The 22,236-nt window shown below is 38.3% G+C and overlaps 1 protein-coding gene across 1 annotated transcript in view; it reads left to right on the forward strand.

The window, feature by feature from the left end:
* FREM2 (FRAS1 related extracellular matrix 2) overlaps nucleotides 1-22,236 on the forward strand; it is a 143,155-nt gene that overhangs the window by 96,384 nt on the left and 24,535 nt on the right. The window contains exons 7-16 of the mRNA XM_056329345.1: nucleotides 4,653-4,802; nucleotides 6,552-6,761; nucleotides 7,023-7,220; nucleotides 9,213-9,377; nucleotides 9,455-9,637; nucleotides 13,043-13,173; nucleotides 14,105-14,263; nucleotides 15,085-15,388; nucleotides 18,033-18,164; nucleotides 18,798-19,129. Of these exons, the coding sequence (XP_056185320.1) occupies nucleotides 4,653-4,802; nucleotides 6,552-6,761; nucleotides 7,023-7,220; nucleotides 9,213-9,377; nucleotides 9,455-9,637; nucleotides 13,043-13,173; nucleotides 14,105-14,263; nucleotides 15,085-15,388; nucleotides 18,033-18,164; nucleotides 18,798-19,129 (1,964 nt within the window). The remainder of the gene's footprint in view (nucleotides 1-4,652; nucleotides 4,803-6,551; nucleotides 6,762-7,022; nucleotides 7,221-9,212; nucleotides 9,378-9,454; nucleotides 9,638-13,042; nucleotides 13,174-14,104; nucleotides 14,264-15,084; nucleotides 15,389-18,032; nucleotides 18,165-18,797; nucleotides 19,130-22,236) is intronic.

Raw genomic sequence — 22,236 nt, forward strand, 5'->3', positions numbered from 1 at the left:
AAGTAATCTGTTTTGACCACATCAAATAAAAAGCTATTGGCATTTGCACAATAGGTACCTGCTCCAGAACTAAGCTCTGACTGTAATCTTGACCTCTGCTTCTACAGCATTCAGCAAAAATAAATGACTTAGCAAATTAAATTCATTGTGCTAAAGGCAAGCCTAGTTGCTTGCATAGGTTCAAGGATGTGTATATAGCTGTAGAATAGTGCTACCTAGTTTCAAATGTTAAAAGTCCTCTTTGATAATATTATAATATAAACTTTTTGTAAGGGAGTTTTTCTGAGCTTATACTTTGTTCCCATTAATATGCATATATGAGAAAGATTACAGAAGTTGACCTTTACTGCTATTAAATAGTAAATGCCTCTTCCTTCTCACATTTAATGGAACTCTTGTTCTTAACTGGTCTCTCTACAACTCACCCACTTCATGTTCAGAAGGATGGAGTCTCTTTGTTATCGACTCAGCAGCTCAGTCATTTAATGCTAACTGTGATACTGAAATGCAAGTAAGCATTGTGTAGGGATTTATGAATCACATCAGATCCAGAGGAAATCTGGCCTTGTTTGTCTGTTGTTATGTTCAAGCTAATTAGCTGTGTCAACCATCAGGGCTCATTAATTTGGACTCAGCATTGCACTAGCATATCTAGACTGTACCAGAACAAGTTAGTAGGTTTACAAAGCCCTGTTTTGCACCTTCTGCATTACTACAACAGATTTCTGCTAGCTCTGGCAACTCACAATGATCACATCATAACATTGGCAAAAGCTTACAGGAATAAATGGTTTAACACCACTAGAAAAGATCAACCATGAGTTCAGTTGTAATGACTGTTTCAAGTTCCAATATCTAAATATGTCTGAGTGGAAGGTCTGTTTTCTTCTATTATTTGTCTCTTTCTGAGATGATATACATATATATACGTATCTCTCACTGGAAGCTTATATCACCGAAAAACACTTTAGTATTAAGGCTTATCAAGGTGGCAGCAAGACAAGTCTGTTCTTTTGTGTTTGTCCTAAATAGCCCACCTCGCAGATTATTTGCATGGGCAGCCCAAACGATTATGGCACCTTACATATCCTATAACCAACCTACTCTTTTGCCATGTCCTTCTAAAGCAGATTGTAAGGATACCATTTTAAAAACAAAAGCTTCCTTGGAAATAATTTTTTTTTTTTGTGCTATTGCATTGATTTTGTAATGTATATTCAAAGATAGAGCTATTTCTGACAGTATGAGAAGTGTGTTTGTTTTCCTGCTTGGGGACTGACTAGTGCTGTAGTTGATCTGTGCTCCTGACTGTATAAGCACAAAGGCAAGACAAAGATTTCATTTCTGTGCCAAGAAACCTGGGACTAAAGCTTCTAACCTTTCTCCTCTGATTATTGTAACTTCATGCCAGTGAAATCTGTGGGTCTGAACAAAAAAACTTTAAAAAACCCCTTCCTCTTATTTCTGTAAAAGGAACCATTAAATTTGCAGTGGTCTCTCTTCAGGGTGATTACTAGATTAAAGAACTGCCGTAAGTGAGCCTGCAGTCATTGAGCAGAGTGTTTGCCAGCCATGACCTGAGAAAGACAATGCTTTCCCTGTTAGTACCTTGGCTTTGCTACTTCCCCTGGGGAGCTACTAACACAGCTTACAGGAAATGAACTTACAAAACATTTGTAAGGATTTGTTTCCTAGGATGGGTAACCATGCAGAATGTGTCTTTCATTGAAGATATATGCCTCAAAAAGTGTGAAACCCTCACTCTGGAATACAAGGCAAGCTAACTGAGGGTTTAGGCATTTTTGCGTTCGGTTGTGGCTACAGGAATAAACAGTGCACAGAGATTCTTCTGCAGCAGCAGTAAATAAAGCATTAGGATAACACTGCAAGAAATATAAATTTTCTTTTATATCTTCCATCTAGCTTAAGGCAGATCATTTATGTTCCCTGGGTAGTCAGTGAGCAGAAGGGGATTCTTCCAGATCTCCTAAAATTTTTTTCACTGCAGTGGCTGAACCACTCCACCTCATTCTGTATGTTTATTATACTGGAAATCTCTGTAATGGCATATCTTTGTCCTTGCAAACTGAGAGCAAGCAGGCTGTGGGTGTGAGTACCTCTCACTTAAATGTTTAAAATGAGGTGCAGACAAGTCCAGATCTAATTCCGGAACCACTGGGACATAAATATAGAATGAATATGGTTATAAGAATGAGATTAGACTTGGGGAAGAGTGTTAAACTTTAAGAATAATTGATTAAGAAATGAAATTTATTAGATTTGATAATATTTTTAGCAGCCTTTTTCTAGCTGTTGTCACATTCATCACCATTTGGTAGGCATTGTGTATTTTTAACCTCCAGAGGCTGGATGAGTCTTTGTCCATCTTGAGAATTTTAGAAGATTGTTGTATGTCTGAAATGGCATATTTCTTTGCAGATCTCATATCCAGTTCTGCAGCATCTCTGCAAGTAGAACTGTCATCAAAATTAATAGTAATTATACAAAAAGGTCCAGAGAGTGTATCCTATTCATATGTTAAAAATGTTTCTGGCAACCAGTCCCTATAGGCAAATAATGTAAGACTGATGTTTGTATGCCTGTGCACTCAAACACACATGCACATTTAAATACACATAATGTTGAATAAAAAAAATTTAACTTGGAACTGAAAACCTTTTCATCTACCAAAGTTATACATTTACCAAGTTTGTCTTTCATCCTGCAAAGGCTGATGTCCTTGATAATGCTCAAGCAGGTCTATGAGTCTGAACTATTTTCCGGTAAATACATTCAATTCCATCAATTTGTTAAAACCCATGATTTTGGTTTTAGCAGATAAATAAAAAGGCTGCTGGATTTGTTTCACTGATGCGGAATATCTAAGGGCGGGGGGGCGGGGGGGCGGTGTTTACTAGCTTTGGCAGTTGTGAAATACAGGAAAAATCTTGAAAGCAGAAGAGAAAATTATGTTCTCCAAAACTTCCAATTTAACTCATGAATGCAATTCCAAAATATTTATTAACTGCTCACTTCTCAGATTAAGTTTTGGCTTACTAATAACTAACTATATTACTTCTGGTTAGTTTTAATTAAATTCCTATTTTAATTTGTTCAATTTTCTATAAAAATAAATAAGCAATCTACTACAGAGGAGGTTGTTGCCATACACTGTGTAGTCAGTCAGATTGGCCTCAAGTACTTCAGAAATGCGTAGATATTTTGTCTGATTATCCTACAAGCTTCTCCAAAACCTTCAAGATACAATGTCTTCACAATATTTTGCTTTATTGAGCTCAGCTGTAGTCCAAAGCAGGTTCTTTAATTCCAAAGCATTTGTTCCATGATAATAGAAGTCATAGATTTTTCAACATACATATAATCTTAAGAAAATTTGAATCATGGAAATGATGGCCCGAATTTCACTTACCATTAAAAAGGATTTATGTCTCCTCCTTTGGGTAAGTTGTACCTTTTATGTATTCTAGGCATAGCTCTGTAGAATGATAAACTTTTCCAGTCATTTTCTTTGATTTTTTTTTTTTCTATGCTTCAGGAAGGGGAAGTATTCATAGTGCCACTGATAGAGCACTGATTAACTGCTGTGATCTTTGTCAACTTAAATTAAGTTGGCCACATGCTGTATGGCATTTTCAAACACATTTATGATAATGTAACCTCATGATTATAATAAGTTCTCACTAAGCAACATAAGAAAATTTTGCTTAAATACAAAAAGAACTTGTGTACATCTTTAAATTACATCCCAGCCGTTGGGGAGGGTAGGTATGATTTCCGCTGCATAACGGGAAAACTGAGGCATTGCCTGTGTGTGCTTACTCTTGCATGTTTGAAACAGAAATGGAAGAGGTAGAAAAGGAGACCTAATATATATCCAGGATGAAGTTGGGCTATGTTATTAAGCCTGTTTACTTTGTAAATTGCTATAGGTAGAAAAACTGAAAAAGGGAGGAAAACATGACGATAAACAATATGTCTGTTGAGTGGGATAACACTTAACCTCCTTTGCTTTTTTGCTCTTTTTTCTCATGGACTGTGGAACTTAAATATTAAGATATAATACTATTCATGTTACAGCTTACATGAAATAAGATTGATTTTGTTTTAAATGCTGGATGTGGGGGAACTAAGTATTTGCCCCTTTGGCTAGCTGGAAATTTTTTCCAAAAGCAGCTTCAGATATATATCATGTTCCAGTCTGGGTTTAGCTACAGGAATCCATGAGGACATTCAACTTAAGGTTTCATTATCTATATTCACCTCTGTCTGCTTGCACCAAATTGAAAAATGCAAGGAATTTTCTGGCTTGTGCACAGGACTCAAATAAGTTTAATGAGATAACACATTTGGGTTTGTACACAGATTCATAACTGCTGACACACAAAGTTGAAAATGTAGGAGGCAAGAAAAAGAACACAGTGCTGATACAACAATTGCTGTCTTGAAACAGGCAAACCAATACTTGAAAAGAAGCCAAAAATACCTAAAAAAATTCTAACCCTTAATAAAAGGCTGTATTTCACTTACTGAGAAGAGTGAAGTGCTCCCCATTGTCTAATGTGGATTTGATACTCATTACCTTCAATGTAAGGTAAAGAAACATTTATAAACATTATTTCTCTTTCCCCCAGAACCAGCATTCTACTTTGGAAATGATGAATACTACGTTGATGAGAGTGCTGGCCATATTGAGGTACGTGTCTGGAGGACTGGAACTGATCTGTCTAAATCTGCCTCCGTTACAGTGAGGTCTCGCAAATCTGAGCCAGTAACTGCAGAGGGTAAGTTATTGTTTTGCTCTAGTTTCATAATACATAACAACAAAAAATGCTAGTGCATTTGGTCTTGATATAGATTCAACTGCATAAGGTGAAATTATTTGTTTCTTGGTCTTAGCAGATCTTAGTACAAATTGTTACCAATTTTGTCTCAAAACAGGAGTAGGAGCAACTGTAAAATTTTATAAACTGTTATAAATAAACTGTACTGTCATTAAATACAGCACTAAGAGAAATGCCTTCAAATCCTCATATAAAACACTATCCCATGAAAGCAGTTCATTATTTGCCTCAACAGCATACTGAGGGCACAGAGTTATAATCACTGGCAGCATGCAGAGTTTGCTCCTCTCATTTTTACTGTAGGCAATGATAAATTACTATCTAGTATCCTGTTCAGCAAGAGAATTTCTATGGCTGTGTGGTTCAGTGATGCTTCAACAGAACCTTTGCAGAATCAAGTGTTAGTATAGGGGTTTTTTTTTTACTTTTCACATATGACAATGTGCCTAAGACATTTATATAAAGACAGCATAAAAATTATCTCCCTTAGATGCTTATTCTGAGTGTAACTGAACAGTAGAGTTTAGCTTCTCAACTAATTTTTAGCCAAAATTATGTAAAACTTTACTGTTATTTCAGGAATATCTAATCATCTTATATACGTATCAGACATAACTTATATGATAAACCTATTTCTCATGAAAAAGAAAATTATGAAGTCTGAAAAAAAGATAAGATTACTTCACTTCTGAACTTGCTTTATATGATCTGATGTCTTTATCTCATCCTGAATATTTAAGTTATTTTATTTCTGGGGGAAAAAAATATTTCCATACAGTAAGAATCATAATTAATTTTGCTAGGACCTCTAGATTCAAAACTGGAAATGGCACACCTCTTGGACTGTCTTGACTGTTGGTTACAGCCTGAAAGCTCTGACATGGCTGGCTGGCTGTAAAACCATAAACCTGGTTCTTGGTCTTACACAGTTCTGCAATGATTCTGCTGCACTGAGCTGCCAGTCCTGGCATCCTGTGTTAGAGGCTTAGATCTGGGGTAGATCAGCAGGGACCCCAGGCAAGTGCCCACCTGATAATGGCCTTTAATCTTGCCGTATTTCGTTAAATTCACAGAATTCCAAACCTTATTTCAATTTCAGTGAAACCATTTCTCCCCAAAGCTTTGTTTCAACAGCTTTGCTGCTTATTCTCCCCCCAAAAATGAACATTAAAACTATTAAAACTCAGTCCTTTATTAAAATCCTAGATAGCTTTAATGCTTTGGTTCTGAGACAGTGTGTCACATTTTAGTCAGTATCTTGGTTTGTTTGCTTTCTTACTGGCTTTTTATGGATTGTTTTGCTTTGCTCAAAACAAAACAAAACATAAAAGCAAACCAAACCCAGATCAGTCTGCCTTTAACATTAAGGTGCCAGACCTCACCAGACATGGTCTGAGCAGAATTTGATTCTTTTATTTTCCATTCACTTTGTTTTACACAACTCCTCTGAACAGTTCTTAATATTTATAGCTTAATATTGACTTGTTTTATTGTATAGTCCAACTTATATTGGTCAAAAGAGCTTTTTGCTTTACATGACTGCCAGAATTTGGCAAATTCTAAAACGGTATATAAAAAACCCTATATATTTGCTTACAATTAACTGTGTAATGATAGATGTTTTTATTTTTCATTGCAGGTAATGTTATTTATTAATTTAATACTTTTTAATCTCTTTTCCTTTGGTAGCTGGAGTAGATTATGTAGGCATCAGTCGTAATTTGGATTTTTCCCCTGGAGTCCATATGCAGACATTTCGTGTGGTAATTCTGGATGACCTTGGGCAACCGGTGTTAGAAGGAACTGAGAAGTTTGAGCTTGTGCTAAGGATGCCCATGAACGCTGCCCTTGGAGAACCCAGCAAGGCCACCATCTTCATTAATGACTCACTGTCTGACTGTGAGTAATATTTTTTTTTGCCTTTTCACATTTCTGCAGGAGATCGATGACTGCAGTACACAAATAGCACTTTTCCTTTTGAATCACACCAAAACCAGCAAGTCTGCCTGTTTCAGCTACAGACGATGTGTTCAGTAATTTGCTGTCTGGCTGCTTATTTTATGTATCCTGTGCAATGTAAGATATCAAATTTGAAATAATGGAGGAAAGATATGATAACTTTTGCAATTATACACATTCTTTTTATGTTTTTCTTCCCAGTGCCTAAGATGCAGTTTAAGGAATCTGTATATGTAGGCAATGAAAATGATGGACAGATTTCTGCCATGATATACAGGAGTGGGGATATCCGATACACATCCACTGTGAGGTGCTATACAAGGCAAGGTTCAGCTCAGGTAATGATGGACTTTGAAGAACGTCCTAATACTGACAGTTCCATCATCACATTCCTTCCTGGTAAGCTTTTGATCTTATTTTAGAAGCTTTGAGTCTACCATGTTTTGTTTTGCTTTGCATTGCTTTGCTTTCCTTTCCTTTGTTTGTTTGTTTTCTTTCATTTTAATTGTGTCTTCTCACAAAGTACTGCCAAAAAGACCACTCTGGAAAACCAAGCTTTTTTCTGTACACAATGGGCAGAGTGCACAAATTGTTGTCTCTTTTTGCTTCACTTCTGACATAGAGGGATCATCAATAGGAACCAAAGGGAGGGACATAATCTCATATAGGTTCAGCCTGAGTGCCAGGATATTTTTGATAGCAAAAGCAGGTTCAGTGTAACACAGTAATGGAAGCACAGACCTGCTGTGAGAAAGGAAACTTCAGAAGCTCTGCTCTTTGTTAAGCAGATTTCTGGTAAATACATTTGACTTTCACTGAAGTAAGTAATAGGTCTTTCAACAGGGATACAGCTTTGTAATTTCTGTTTGAACTTTTTTTTCCCACCAAAGTTTTCCTAAGGCAATTCACTAATATCAGATACTTAATATTTCACATCAGACATTAAATACAAATAAGTCAGATGTTCCTGCCTTGAAAGAATATTACCTGATTCCTTCTATTTGTGCAGAACAGTTTAGTCTTTTAAGTTTACACACAGATAATATTTTTACAAGCCCTAAGCAAGTTCTGTCATCAGCATGAAATCCTTGGTATGCCCTTATCACAGAAATGACGACCTTCATATTTCTGTAGATATGTATGATAGTTCTCTAGTAAAGTGAGTTGTTCCATCTATCTTTATTTAGAGATGGCCTCAGCTTTCAGCGCTGTCATGTACTCTATACCTTTGCCATTGTTTCTGTGCAACCAGGATAGAGTCCAACTTGTTACAATTAATGGATCTGGACCCCTTAGGAAGTGATTTTCCTCATTTTTTTTGAGTGTCACTCTACCATTTCTCCATTAAGACAAGTAGCAAAAAGAGATCTGCTACGATCGTATCTTGTTTCCATAAGCTTCTTAGGCATGTTTAATATGTGGCAGTTTCAGTAGTTTTCACATTTCACATGTAACAATGAGCAGGATAAATATTTTGAAAAATTTTTTTCTCCTCCTAATGGATAATTTATTTTCTATAGGGGGAAAAAAACCCACCTCAGAGAATGAACACAGTCAGTATCCTGGTCTGGTTCTTCTTGAAGAGCTTGGATCATAGTTGCATGTGTAATGATGAAAAAATACTGTAAATTGACCTCTTTCATATCCTATGCTGTTCCTTTTGTCGGCGAAGTAGGAGTCATTCTCGTGATGATGAGCCCACTAAGCCTGACACTTGGAGCCAGACACTGTGCACCACTCATAACTCTTGCTGATCTTGTAGAAGACCTAAGACAAGGCCTATTTCCCAGTCTCTGAACATCTAGTAAGTCTAGACACATTAATTTTTGAGTGCTCAAACTGAGTATTCTGCAACTCCAAAGCATTTTTAAGGCAATAACCTTTGTTGCTTGGAATCAGTGGGAGTTTAAAAGATACTAAAATCAAATTAAATAAGTGAAGGTCCACACAGTTGGAGAGTGTCCAGTCAAAAGAGACTGGACAACTTCAGGACAAAATTACCATTATTAGTGCAAGTTTCTATTACTCTGTTTCCTCGTGCAAGTATTTTTTTTTTTTTTTTTAAATGCACATTGTGGGAGAGGTCACTGAGGAGTATTTTATTCTAAGATAAAACAAAAGGAACAATACACATGAAGTGGATATACCAGATAGAAAATTGTCTTTGAGAAGTCCCAAAATAGTGGATGCCACTTTAATGAGTTTTCATAGAAAGCTAATGATTACCAATTCTGCTTTCACTATTGTCATTACCCATTAACTTATGCAGTGTCAAGGTGGATGCCTTGGCCAGCAGAAGCAGTCTGTGGTTCCTTGAGCTTGGGAAGAAGTATTGTAATAGAGCAAAGAACACCTAAGTTCTGCATGATGTTACCTTCAGAATGATTGCAGGTGAAACTGAGAAGCCTTGCACGCTGGTGCTTATGGATGATACTTTCCATGAAGAAGAGGAAGAACTACGCCTGGTTCTTGGCACTCCAAGAAGCGATTCTTCGTTTGGTGCCTCTATTGGTGAACAAAATGAGATGCTGATAAAGATTCGGGATGATGCAGACAGTAAGAAATTTTTTTGTTGTTATTGGCTTTTGGAAGCCCATTTGTGTGCTCTAAAAACATTTTTCTTCTGTTTGCAGAGGCTATTATTAAGTTTGGTGAGACCAAATTTAGTGTGAGTGAACCAAAGGACACAAGGCAAGTAGCAGTTGTAAAAATCCCAGTGCTTCGTTTGGGAGACACTTCCAAGGTTTCTGTTGTGAGAGTTCATACAAAGGATGGATCTGCTACTTCTGGAGAAGACTATCACCCTATATCAGAAGGTAGGATCATTCAGATGATTATCACATCCTACTATTTGGTTTTGTTCATGACTTTAATGTAATATTTGAAAAATTAAGTAACTTTATGAATAGATTACTTTGCAACTACATCTATTAATACATTTTGCTATTTAAATTCAGGACAGACGTGATCCCATGTGGTATGCAACTGCTCTTAGAATACTAGATATCAGTGAAGGTATTTGCAAAAGAATTGTGTCTACTTTGAAAACATCTGTAGCTCAAGTAATAAATGTGGAATAAATCTGTGAGTGCCACCTTAGTAACATTTGCAAAGTGTAATACCATTATTTTGCAAAAGCATCTACTTATAGGATATGATTGTGTAGTTGATTCTCAAGCAGTTCATTAAGCTAATGGCTTTTGCTCTATGTAGGAATTAATGTCTACTTCTGTTCATTTTTTTACTTTCATAATAATTAAGCTTTATTTCTATATCTCTGCAATTCACTGCCCAATGCTCCTCACTAGTAATGAATAAGGAGAGTTGTGCAACAGAATAAGAAATTTCTTAGTTGATAAACTTATTTCTATTAGTCGCCCATCAACATGGTTTAGTGAATGACTAATAGACTTTGTAGCACTATGAATTTTTTTCTTCTAAAGTTTACGATAATACATGATACTAAGATTAATCATTCATTGCTGGAGTGCTTTTACAGTTTTGTATAAACTGTTTTGGTGCCCAGTCCAGCCGAAAGATAGGACTTATTTTTGAACATCCAGTAACAACAGTGGGCTATCTCCGAATTCCATAAAGAGGCATTTCCCACTAGTAATATTTGAAGAGAAAAATTGTTAGCAACAAGAAAGTTATCAACCCATAGCTTGCTAATTACAGTCACTTTGCCTTGTGCATTTTAGAGTTTTGCTCTTTCCTTTTGAAAACCACAGGAATTTTTAATGTCAGCTAATCCTTACCCTGTACGCATTATCTATACACATTACCTATACACATGGCCTTGCTTTACCCTCTCCCTGCTGTGCACTGACAGCACACAGGAGCAGAGTTTTCAAGGGAAACATGCTACTGCAGAACAATAACAAGAACCTTTGAGAAAGGTCTGTGATCTGCAGGATTTCCCCACAGAAGAATCAGAGCATCTGTTGGTTTAGGGACCCTGCCTGTTCAGTCATGGGTATAAACCCCACATCCCTAACTGGGTTATCTGAAGGAAGTGTGACAAGCTGAAATTCAGTAAAATTCTTAGCTCTCACACCAGCATGTTTATTACCACAAAGAGTATTTTCATGGCTTAGTAAAATTTAAGGCTGGAAGTATCATTAGACTCATCATGGATTGCAGGATTCTCCCAGTTTCCCCTAGCTACTTCTGTAGAACCCAATAACTTTTGGTTAGAGGAAGTATACACTTCAGAAGGGGCATCCAGTCTTGGTTTGAAGGCACCAGAGAGGATGAGTGTTTCTTAGTGTTTTGCTTCACTGACCAGTCCTTATCGCTTCATCATCACCATACATACTTGAGCAGAGCTCTTTAGCATCTGGTATTTTTTGTTTGTGACAGTATTTCAATATACTAATCAGAACATCATTTTCTGCAAGTCTTTTTTTTTTTTTTTCCTTCTGGTCCTCAGTTTCTGTTGGTCTTTTCTGTACCATCTTTGATTGATTTGACATCCTTTAAAAACAAAGACAGTAGAAATACACCTACTATCACTCTCACCCATTCCCTAAACGAACGTTAAATAGTTTCTGTACTACTTCTTCCTTTAGTAATTAATACATCCAAGAACCACAGCACTCTTCTTACTGTCAGTATGGTATGCTGACCCTGGCTGGACACCAGGTGCCCACCGAAGCTGCTCAATCACTCCCCTCCTCAGCTGCACAGGGGAGAGAAAATATGATGAAAGACCCATGAGATAAGGACGAGGTGATCACTCAGCATTTACCGTCATGGGCGAAACAGGCTCAACTTGGGGAAATTAAGTTAATTTATTACCAATCAAATCAGAGTAGGCCAATAAGAAATAAAACCAGATTTTAAAACAGCTTCTCCCCTACCCCTCCCTTCTTCCCAGGCTCAACCTCACTCCCAAATTCTCTACCTTCTCCCCACAAGTAGCACAGGGGGACAAGGAATGTGGGTTTTGGTCGTTCCTCACATGTTGCTGCTGCTGCTTCCTCCTCACACTCTTCCCTTGTTCAAGCATGGGGTCTCGCACACAGGAAGCATTCCTCCATGAACTTCTCCAGCGTGGGTCCTTCCCACGGGCTGCAGTTCTCACACCCTGCCCCAGCCGGGTCCCCCCACGGGTGCCGTCCCTCAGGCACAGCCAGCTCCAGCCTGGGTCCCCCCGGGGTCCCCAGCCCCGCCAGCAAACCTGCCCCAGCCCGGGCTCCTCTCCCCGCGGGGCCACAGGCCCTGCCAGGAGCTGCTCCAGCGTGGGCTGCCCATGGGTCACAGCCTCCCTCAGGCACCCACCTGCTCCGGCGTGGGGCCTCCAGGGGCTGCCGGTGGGGATCTGCTCCTCCGTGGGCCTCCTTGGGCTGCAGGGCACAGCCTGCTTCACTGTGGTGTTCACCACGGGCTGCAGCGGAGTCTGCTCCAGTGCCTGGAGCACCTCCTCCTCTTTCTCCTTCACTGACTTTGCTGCCTGCAGAGTCGTTTCTCTCACATTTTCTCACTTCTCCCTTCTGACTGCTGCTGTGCAGCAGTTTTTTTCTCCTTCTTAAATAATGTTAGCACAGAGTGGCTACCACCACCACTGATGGACGCAGCCTTGGCCAGTGGCAGGTGCATCTTGGAGCTGGCTGGCCCTATCCCTGTCAGACATGATGGAAGCTTCTGGCATCTTCTCACAGAAGCCATGCCTGCAGCCCTCCCACAACCAAGACTTTGCTACACAAACTCAATAGAGACAGATAAGACTGAACTTTTTATCCATCATGGCAAGCAAAGTTTTTTCAGAGATAATGCTTTTCAAAATGCAGTACCCTTTTGTGTAACTCTAGTCTTGTATCTTGGTTTTGGTATATGCCATTGTAATTAAATGCATCTTGTATGACTAAGGCATGATAAATACTTTTTATTGAGATCTCCTCAGTCTTTTGGTCATTCATGTTACCAACGTTTATGTAATAATTAGTCCCAGGTAATTTTCAAGGAATTACTTTCTGTGAGACTAAATCTTGGTCTTTGCAAATCTCTTTTGATGATGATAATGCTTTATTTTCAGTGATTTCCATGTGTTCACTGCTATTCATTATTATTATTTTTAGCATCAAAGAGGTTAAACTAAATATATGAACATCTGTAATTTTAAAAGTGAGTATTAACTGCCATCTCTCGTGGCTGGGTCTAGAATTACAGCTTGTTATGAAAAAACAGATTTATTTTTAAGTGTCTTTTTATATTTTTAGAAATTGAGTTTAAGGAAGGTGAAACACAGCACTTTGTGGAGATTGAAGTTCTCTTTGATGGAGTAAGGGAGATGAGAGAAGCCTTCACTGTTCACCTGAAGCCTGACGAGAACATGGTCGCAGAAATACAGGTAACAAACTGATGCAAAGTCCTCAACAGCAAAATCTGGTAAACAGACCTTACTTTCTGGCTCACAGCTTTACTCTTCTTCTAAGGTTTATACACGCCATGTATATGGCTTGTATATCTTGGCTTGTATCTTAAAAGACAAAGAAGATCATCCCAGCTGACACAGTAGTACCTACCCAAAACAGATTGTTGCCAAGGGAATAATGTTCGTGGGGTCATGGAAACAATGAGAGACTGAAGTCTTCAAGATACCATTCCAGACACATTCTCCTCATAGAATCAGTCCTAAAAACTGATATCCTCTTGGAAACACACCCTGGCAACACAATATAACCTCTATGCTGTAAAAAGAGCAATTAGGTGAAATATAACTTCTGCTTTCAAAACCCTTTTAATATTCTCGTTGTGTGAAATGAAATAGCCACACTTTCGTATTTAGCATTATAACATATGTACTTCTAATTTGAACAGTATATTCCTCTGATTCTGCATATAATGTTCTTCAAACCCTTTGACCGCTTCATCAGTATCACAATATATATAGTCTGACTCCAGGTGGCCAGACAGCAGAGACACAGCCTTTGCTGATGACAAGCATCCCATTTCCACCAGGCGTTAAAGCATACACTGCACATTAGGGTTCTGCCAGAGTACTGAAGTGATTCAAGAAAGCTGGGACAAAAGGTACCCCACTGGGTCTGGTATCTTCAGTGTTCTGAAAAGAAAAATATAATTTTAGCTCTTGCTTTTGTAGTCTGCAATATACTTTCCAGTGCCTCAACCCTTTTTCAACAGCTCATCCAGTTGAGGTGTTAGAACTTCTTTGAGGACAATGTTCCAAAGGCTACACATATTCTGATCAAGGTCTAGCCTGAATCCCCTTGTTTATTTAAATATTCACAGAGAACTATTTCTGCCTTTTCATTGTTCAGACAGCCAAGGCCATTGTTTACATTGAAGAAATGAACAGCATGGCAGATGTCACCTTTCCCTCTGTCCCGCAAGTTGCATCCCTTTTGATATATGATGATATTTCTAGTGCCAAAGACAGAACAAGTCCCATAGCTGGCTATCCTGTCATCTGTATCACAGTGAGTATCTCTGTGGAAAGATGGAACAAAATCAGTATATGGATTTTGTTCAATGGACTTTAGGCGCTCAGTATCAATCCATATTGTTGTGAGTCACGCATGAGACTAGAACTGTCCTAAGAGTTAATCTACTTTGTCTGGATAACAAATCAATTTTCAAGAGGACAAAAAGCATAGAAAGATTTTTCACTTGTTCATCACTAAGAGCAGTTTGATGTTCACACTAAGTCTGTGATTGCATGATTTTACTATTTCCTGCATTGTCTTGCCTCAATTTGTGGAGTTAAAATCCCTGGCGATAAATTGTTTTCAATGAGTGATACAGACTGAAAAATTAGTACTGTCTGTTGAAGTCCTACAGGCTTCTTTCATTGTAATTTTGCAACTGAAAAGTTTGCATGAATGTTCATATGCATTGAGGAAGGTTTTGGACTCTCTGCATCTTCAGCTGGTTTCTCACACCGTTCCTTATGCACAGGAATGCATCTTATGTTGAATAGTTCTCCTAAATATAAAAACCAAAAGAAATATTGAAATCCAAAATATATATGTGAGAGTGTAGTCTGTACCTTCATAACATAGTTAGATTTTCACCAATAAACCATAATTTAAAATAATATTTTTATTTCAATAAGCATGGTTAGACCTGCCTTTTAATATACCATAACAGTGCTGAAAGTGTTACTGTCAAAATAAATTGATTTCTTAATAGATTTATTGGAGTTGTCAATTCCATGTTTTTGAGATTACTGACTCTTGGTAAATTAAAATTCCTTTGCCATGAAGCAAAAAAAATTTAACACATCTGCCTTGTTCTGCAGGCTTGTAATCCTAAATACGAAGACTTTGACAAGACTGGTTCTATATGTGCCAGTGAGAACATCAATAATACTCTGACACAATACCGGTGGCTTGTAAGTGCACCCACTGGTCCTGATGGTGTGACTAGCCCCATGAAGGAGGTTGACTTTGATACCTTCTTCACTTCCTCCAAGATGATTACACTTGACTCCATTTACTTTCAAGCTGGTTCTCGTGTCCAGTGTGCGGCTCGTGCTGTGAATTCAGATGGGAATGAGGGTCTTGAGCTTATGAGCCCTATTGTAACTATAAGCACGTCAGAAGGTAAGACATCATTACATATTGCAAAACCCCCAGACCTCTTTTGGATCCCAGATTCCATCCTAACAAAATCTGATTAGATGATCAGGTGTTTTGACATTACAGTCTCAGCTTTTCTTCTGTTGTTTGTAGAGGCGGTGCAAAAACTCTTTTCTTCACACAGCAGAGAATTGTGTGAAGAAAATGGTTTTTCTCTTTATTAATTTTCCACATCTTTAAAAGCACAACTTTAAAAACAAACTTTTATGTTTAGGAGAATAGTATGTAATGTGCAACGGAATTAGTGAAAGCTGGTTTCTGTTGGCCTTTGAATTCAAATGTAGTAATGTTGTGTTGCAATCTCAGCTCCTGTTAGACATTGGAGAACCCACATGGGAATGCTGTTAGGAATGCTTAGCCAGAAGAAAAGCTTCATCTGGCATTCTGGCCTCACTGGACACCCAAGATTCAGTATCTTCCTCGACTAAGGACTAATGCAACTGTTGTCCAATAATGGGGTGTAGATAAAATTTTTTCATGGTTGAGTTATTCATAATATTCATCCTTCTTTCTGATACTTTCTTTGTCTCTCTCTGATACCTAATCAGTACCGAACTGACGATGCTTTCTCTCAGCCAGCAGTTACTGTAGCCTACCTCCTTTGCCCAGCCAGCTCTTTTCATGAAACTTGTACTGAACAACATTATGAAGCAGAGATGAAGAGCTGACATGCACATGAGTACAGTCTGAGAGCATATGATATTTTGTTGCAGAAAGCACAGATACTTATGTTTATTTTATAATATGGAGAGTGAGTAATTGTCAGCAATCAAGGTAAATTACAAAGCCTTCTATTTTATTACCCATCTGCAGCCATTTTGCATTCTTTGTGTCATCTCTGCTGCTTTCATAGCAAAATTAACTCTTCTGGGTTTTGTGAGACCTTATGATAGATAATAAATTACATGATTGTTCATTTGCAGTATCATTTTCATTTCCTTGGCCTTTCCAACTAAATATTTTAATTAAAACAGTTTATTCTGCTAAGTTAGGGCTCTAAGTAGCTTAATTAATAGAATCTCTATTAACCCCTATCCTTTATTCCACATTTTGACTGTAGGCTCAAGTCACCTTTGTTTGTACTATCAGGAATCCTACACCCTAAAGAGGACTCTGTCTAAGGGTATTGCCTACAAGGCGCAGTGTAGTGCTCATTAAAGGCAGACAGCCTTATGCTGGGTGAGCTAGTTCTGTCATGTGAAACAGACTGGCTCAGTTATAATGTGTTACTTGGATTACACTTGACAAATTAACAGGGCTGGTTAGCTCAGGCTCAGGACTGAATTGCCATGCATATATTACCTGAGGTAACCTGTGATGTGGAAATGAACAATCCTGAAGATCGTGTACAACATAAAGGAAATTCTAAGATTCTGTTTTGAAAGAAATGCAATGTTCAGAGCAACCTGACAAAATCTTGAATATTTTCAGTTTTGAGGATGCTTGACCTCCAGTGCATAGACCAAATTCTCAAATGTAAGGCAGATTGTGAAAAAATTGTATTTAGCCTCTTTAGTATGCTTTACTTGCATTTGAGAAAAAATACAAACAAAAGATGCTATCATGTACAGAAGAGAAATTTTGTTTCCTCATGCCAGAAGTTTCCAACTTGGAGTTGCTGAGCCAGATGAGGTGCACCAGAACCAGTATGTTCTCCAAGAGGAGAGCCCTGCCTCCTCTTTTCTTGTAATCCCTCAGAAATGGGCAAACAGTAGAAATGTGGGCAAAGGCAACTGTTTTGATTTTCCATTTCTACTGATTTCTTTCTTAGAGTACCTTGTGATCCTTTGGCCATTGCATGACAATGTGCTATGATTCTTGTGGCCAGAATGCAGACACTTCTGCATTGAATGATTCAACTACAAGCCGCATGGATTTCAAATTATATGATTGCAAACCTAATCTTCTGGTCCTACAAAGCAGGACTAATACCAGAACAAGTTGAACTATCCCTCAAAAGGATTGCCAAAATAAGTTACAGATTCTTCTTTCTTGGACAAATTCAACATGCAACTGAACAAGGCCCTGAGCAACTTGATCTAACTTTGAAGCTGGCTTTACGTTGGTATATGTACAGTATTTCTAAAGATCCTTTGACACAATATTCTAACTACATTTCAGTCACTAATGGAACAGAGGGCTCAGAGAGTCCTATGAAGGCATATATAGGTTCACATCCCAATCCAGTGCCAAAACCAACTGAACACTACTCAGGTATCTTCCATAAATCTGTGTGTGTGCTTAAGAGGGTGGGAGGAGTAAAAGTGTATGCCTCTGAGGACCTGTGTGAGAAAGTATTGGCACTTGACACTGACTTCACGCTATGGTTGACGCATGCAGCTGAAAATGTACAGGTGCGGTATCATCACCTGGTTCTGAAAATGTGGTCCAGCTGATCTAGCAATGATTTCTGTTTGAACCCTCTTTTGCGTAAATTCCTGTTCAAACCTCTGGTAAATGCTACTGAAAGCATTTACTTGTCATTCATGAAAATTCTCCTTGTTTTGGAAACTTGTACAGTGGAAAAGAGCACATCTAAAAATAGTGCAAGGGAAAGTACAGGTTATTTCTTCTAGACATAAAGTTACTGTCTCTTTTTTTCCATTAGGTCTTTGTCAACCTCATATGTCAGGAGTAGTTGGAGCAGAACCATTCTCTGCCAAACTGCGCTATACCGGCCCAGAAGATCCTGATTATGCCAACCTCATCAAACTGACTGTCACAATGCCACATATTGATGGTATGACAAAATCAGCTGTGTAGTTGAGAGAACACATACAACAAGCTGTTATTTGTGCTATTTTATTGGTCATGCCATTTTAAATCATGTCATTTTAAATAGCCTAAATAATAATATAATCTTTTAACACATGGGACCAGAGAAGAATGTGATGAATGTAAAAGTGCAGTTTGCAACAAGGTGCATAAGATACTGTATTGATACATAGTCTTTGATGTGAAGATTGTTTTCAGATTAATTGCATAGTTTACATAAGTTGAACTAGACCTGCACTTTGTAAAACTCCTTTGAAGTGCATAGAGATATACCAAAGAAGAATTTATTTATTAAAAAAATATAAAATCAGTTAATTACTATGTGCTTCTGAAAAAATCGCACTAAGTCCTGACTAAAAAATATGTTGGAGATTTAGAAAATTTTTATTTCACATTTCATGGTATAAAGATATAGCTGTTGTGGATAACATTCTCATACACACTTAGCATATCAACTTTCTTTGAATTCTAAAGTACATTATAAGTAAAAAATACAGAAGCACTGCATAACAAGCTTAGTGTTTGACAAACTTTGGCTAAATTAAGCAGCTCTGACAACTGAAATTTAGTGATAGTGATATAAATTAATATTTTTTAGGCATGCTGCCTGTTATTTCTACAAGAGAGCTCTCCAACTTTGAGCTGACCCTTAGCCCTGATGGAACTAGAGTTGGAAACCATAAATGCTCCAACCTCTTGGATTACACAGAAGTGAAGACCCACCATGGTTTCTTAACTGATGCTACCAAAAATCCAGATGTGATTGGAGAGACCATTCCCTATCAATACAGCCCAATAATTAGGGGCTTCAATACCCTACGCTTCTACCGCAATCTGAATCTGGAAGCCTGTTTATGGGAGTTTGTTAGCTATTATGACATGTCCGAGCTCCTCACAGATTGTGGAGGCACCATTGGGACAGATGGACAGGTACGGAAGTGTAACTTGATTTTGTACTGTATTCTTAAAATGAAAGATTTCCCTTGTAATGCATCTGTGCTAGTAAAAATAAGTGGGTTTAGAATTAATTTATTTGGAAAATGTTTTGGTTTTTTTTCTTAAGAAGAAACAGACTTCCCCCAAAGCCAACTTATGTTATAAATCTATTGATATTCATTAAATGCTAATAGGTTATATATGAAATCCTTGTCTGACTGAAAGTAAGGGAATAATTTAGTTTTAATGAAATTTGCTATTGTTATCTCCCAATACAGTTTTGAAGTATTTTAGGACAAATCAATCACACTTTTACTGTATAGTGAGCCACCTTAGTCTTTTCTTAGAATGAAAAGCTTCTAAAGGATTGCTTTTAGCATATTTATAGTCTGGGCTATTTAGTGTTAGTCATGGTGTATCTTAAAAAAGAGTTTAAAAAATTGTGAAGAGCCTTCTTGCTGATAACATTGGACTGCAGTGTCCTACCAGCTGCTTGGCTCTGCTGATCTTGCTCACTGGGTAACAAGACCCACCAGTGCAGACAGCACAGTGATCTTGCATCACCCAGCAGAAAATTCCTTGGTCAGGAAGCAATGAGAAGCTGCTAATATGGAATGGACAAAGAACAGAGCTGTGAAAGTGGTTGGGGAGTTAAAACAAAGAGACTGGTGAGACCGTCAGGTGTTCTTTGGAAAATTATTTCTATAGATCCATAGTAATGTGGAAGCAAAAGGATGCAAGATTTTTTCTGGTACATTGAGAGCGAAGTTAATCCCTAGGTCTTCCTTGTATAATTACCATATAAGCCTGTCTGATACCACTTAGGCTCTGGACTACAAAAGCTGTAGCTATGAAGATCAGTCCTTTATGACACAGAAAAGTCTCTTTGGGGAATAATCCCACAGGCTGGAAGAAAGACTGGAAATGCAGTACCTCATTTCAGAGAAGTCCATCCACAGCATGACAACTGTGTGATAAAGCTAACTTACTTTACTGGCTTGCTAGCCTTCCTTGTTGAGCCACTGTGGAAAGGATCAGGCCACTGTGTGAAATGGCCATAATTTCTCTGCTTTTTGGCAGGTGTTAATTTTGCCAAGGATCCATCTGTTTATCAGACCTCAGTAGACTTATATGCACAAATTCTTATTGTAAGTCCGAAATGACATGAGGCCTTAACAGATGAGAAAAGTGTGTTGTTGCCCAAAGAAGCCTATGGGCATGTGCAACAACAAAGCTGTTTTACTACTAAAAGCATAGGTGCCAACGGACATGTAGATACCTAATCAGATAAACTGCTTTTCCTTTTTTTTATACTTACACACCTAAAGTCCACCATACTCTGTGGGTGTCCGCAGGTGATCAGTCAGTTTGCTGGACAAGAAATTGCACCAGGTTCTCTTTAGCCCTGAGTTCAGTTCCTAACATTCTGTCCCATTTAACTAGAGACTACATACTCTGTAAGGTATAAAACCAGAAGGTCTCTGCCTTCATGTTGAAAGCTCACTTGATGCTGGTGCATCTGCTTGGGATTGCCCCTCTGCTACAGGCAGATCCTCCTACAGGCACATTCCACTGGGACTATGAACTGTCAGAGGGAAGAAGGTGGCATGCAAGTGTGGAATGTAAAACTTACACATTCCCACAAGATAAAAATGACAGTAATCTTCACTGTTCTTAGAATGATTTAATTTCTTCAACTCATCATCTTTGACTATCTCCTTATGCCCATGTAAATATGCAATCATATATTCTTATTTCCCACACAACTCAATGATAAGCACATAAGCACACACAGCTGCCAAGCAGCTGTGGCTCTGATTCTGTGACCTATGCAAGGCACTTCTCCCACAGTGAAAAGAAAGGAAGGCCTGGTATGAATCCTTTCCATTTTGAATATTTTTGTGTCATTTAGGGAAAAGGCTGAATAGCTGTTTTAGACAAATATGTGTTTAAATAAAACCTATATGTGTGTAAACAAAGGAGAGGATACATTCCACTGTTTTGGTAAATGAAAAGAACCTGTATACTCAGTTGTGGAGGACATGCATAAATGCTAATGTGAACAAGGCAGAGAGCTGTTCTTGCTTTAAGCTCCAGAAGCATTATGTACTTTAGGTAAGACCACTCATTTAAAAGCAGAATGGGGTGAACATGAGCTATGAGAGCCATGAAACTGCAGCTGAAGTTATTCTTTAGTGCCTCGTAGGTTATGGCTAAGAGGTTACAGTGTGTTAAGTGAAATATCAAGCTGAATTACTTCTAGCAGTGAAGCACTGCCCCACAGCCAGTATGCGCTTCGCTGCCTTCCCCGTTTCCCCCACCTCCATTTAATTCTTCTCCAGGTTTGGTCTTTATCTTCACATGACCCCCTCCAGCTGAGAGGGGAGGCAGTCAGTGCCCTATCTCTGTGGTTGTCACCATTGTTGGTTTTTTCTCCTTCAGTGAACAATTAATAATCCTCCTCTGTGAGAGGAAAGCTGGCAGCTATGGTTTTCACCATCTTTTTTTAGCACACAAAGGAAGCTTAAGTTCTATTATACAGACAGAAGAGATAAACAACAAAAACACTCTTACCACATCCTGCTACCACTGCAAATTTAATAGCGTCAGTTTTGGCTAGATCTCTAAGCTCAAAATTCTGTTTTTTGATTCTAGCTCTCCAATACCTGTATGGTCAAACAAAGACAGTACTGTTGCTTCAGAGAGATTTCACAAAAGTAACTGGCAACATCTTGTGTGATTGTGGAACTTCACTTTATAGGTGTTCCTTCTATGGTAGGGGAAGAAGATGAGTTTCAATCAGCAAGAAGTGAGGTGGGAGACCTGCAGCTGGTGTAGTTCTTCTGGCAGTGCTCCTAGTGTTTGTTGCAGGCTGCAGCTGTCTTAGCCAGTTCCCATGAACTCCTGAACTGTCATAATACATACAGAGAAGGTCTGAGATTTCTTTTTTTTTTTTTTTCTTTGAGACCTTTTGCTTGTGACCCATTCTGTTTCTCAATTACTCTGTGCTTGAGCAAACCCTGCATGAGTTAGATGCCGCACTCCTTTCAGTCTACAGCTAGACGCTTTGTTCCTGGGGTCTGACCATATTCACCACATCT

This window comes from Falco biarmicus, chromosome 2 (assembly GCF_023638135.1).
Source record: "Falco biarmicus isolate bFalBia1 chromosome 2, bFalBia1.pri, whole genome shotgun sequence".
NCBI classification, from domain to species: domain Eukaryota; kingdom Metazoa; phylum Chordata; class Aves; order Falconiformes; family Falconidae; genus Falco; species Falco biarmicus.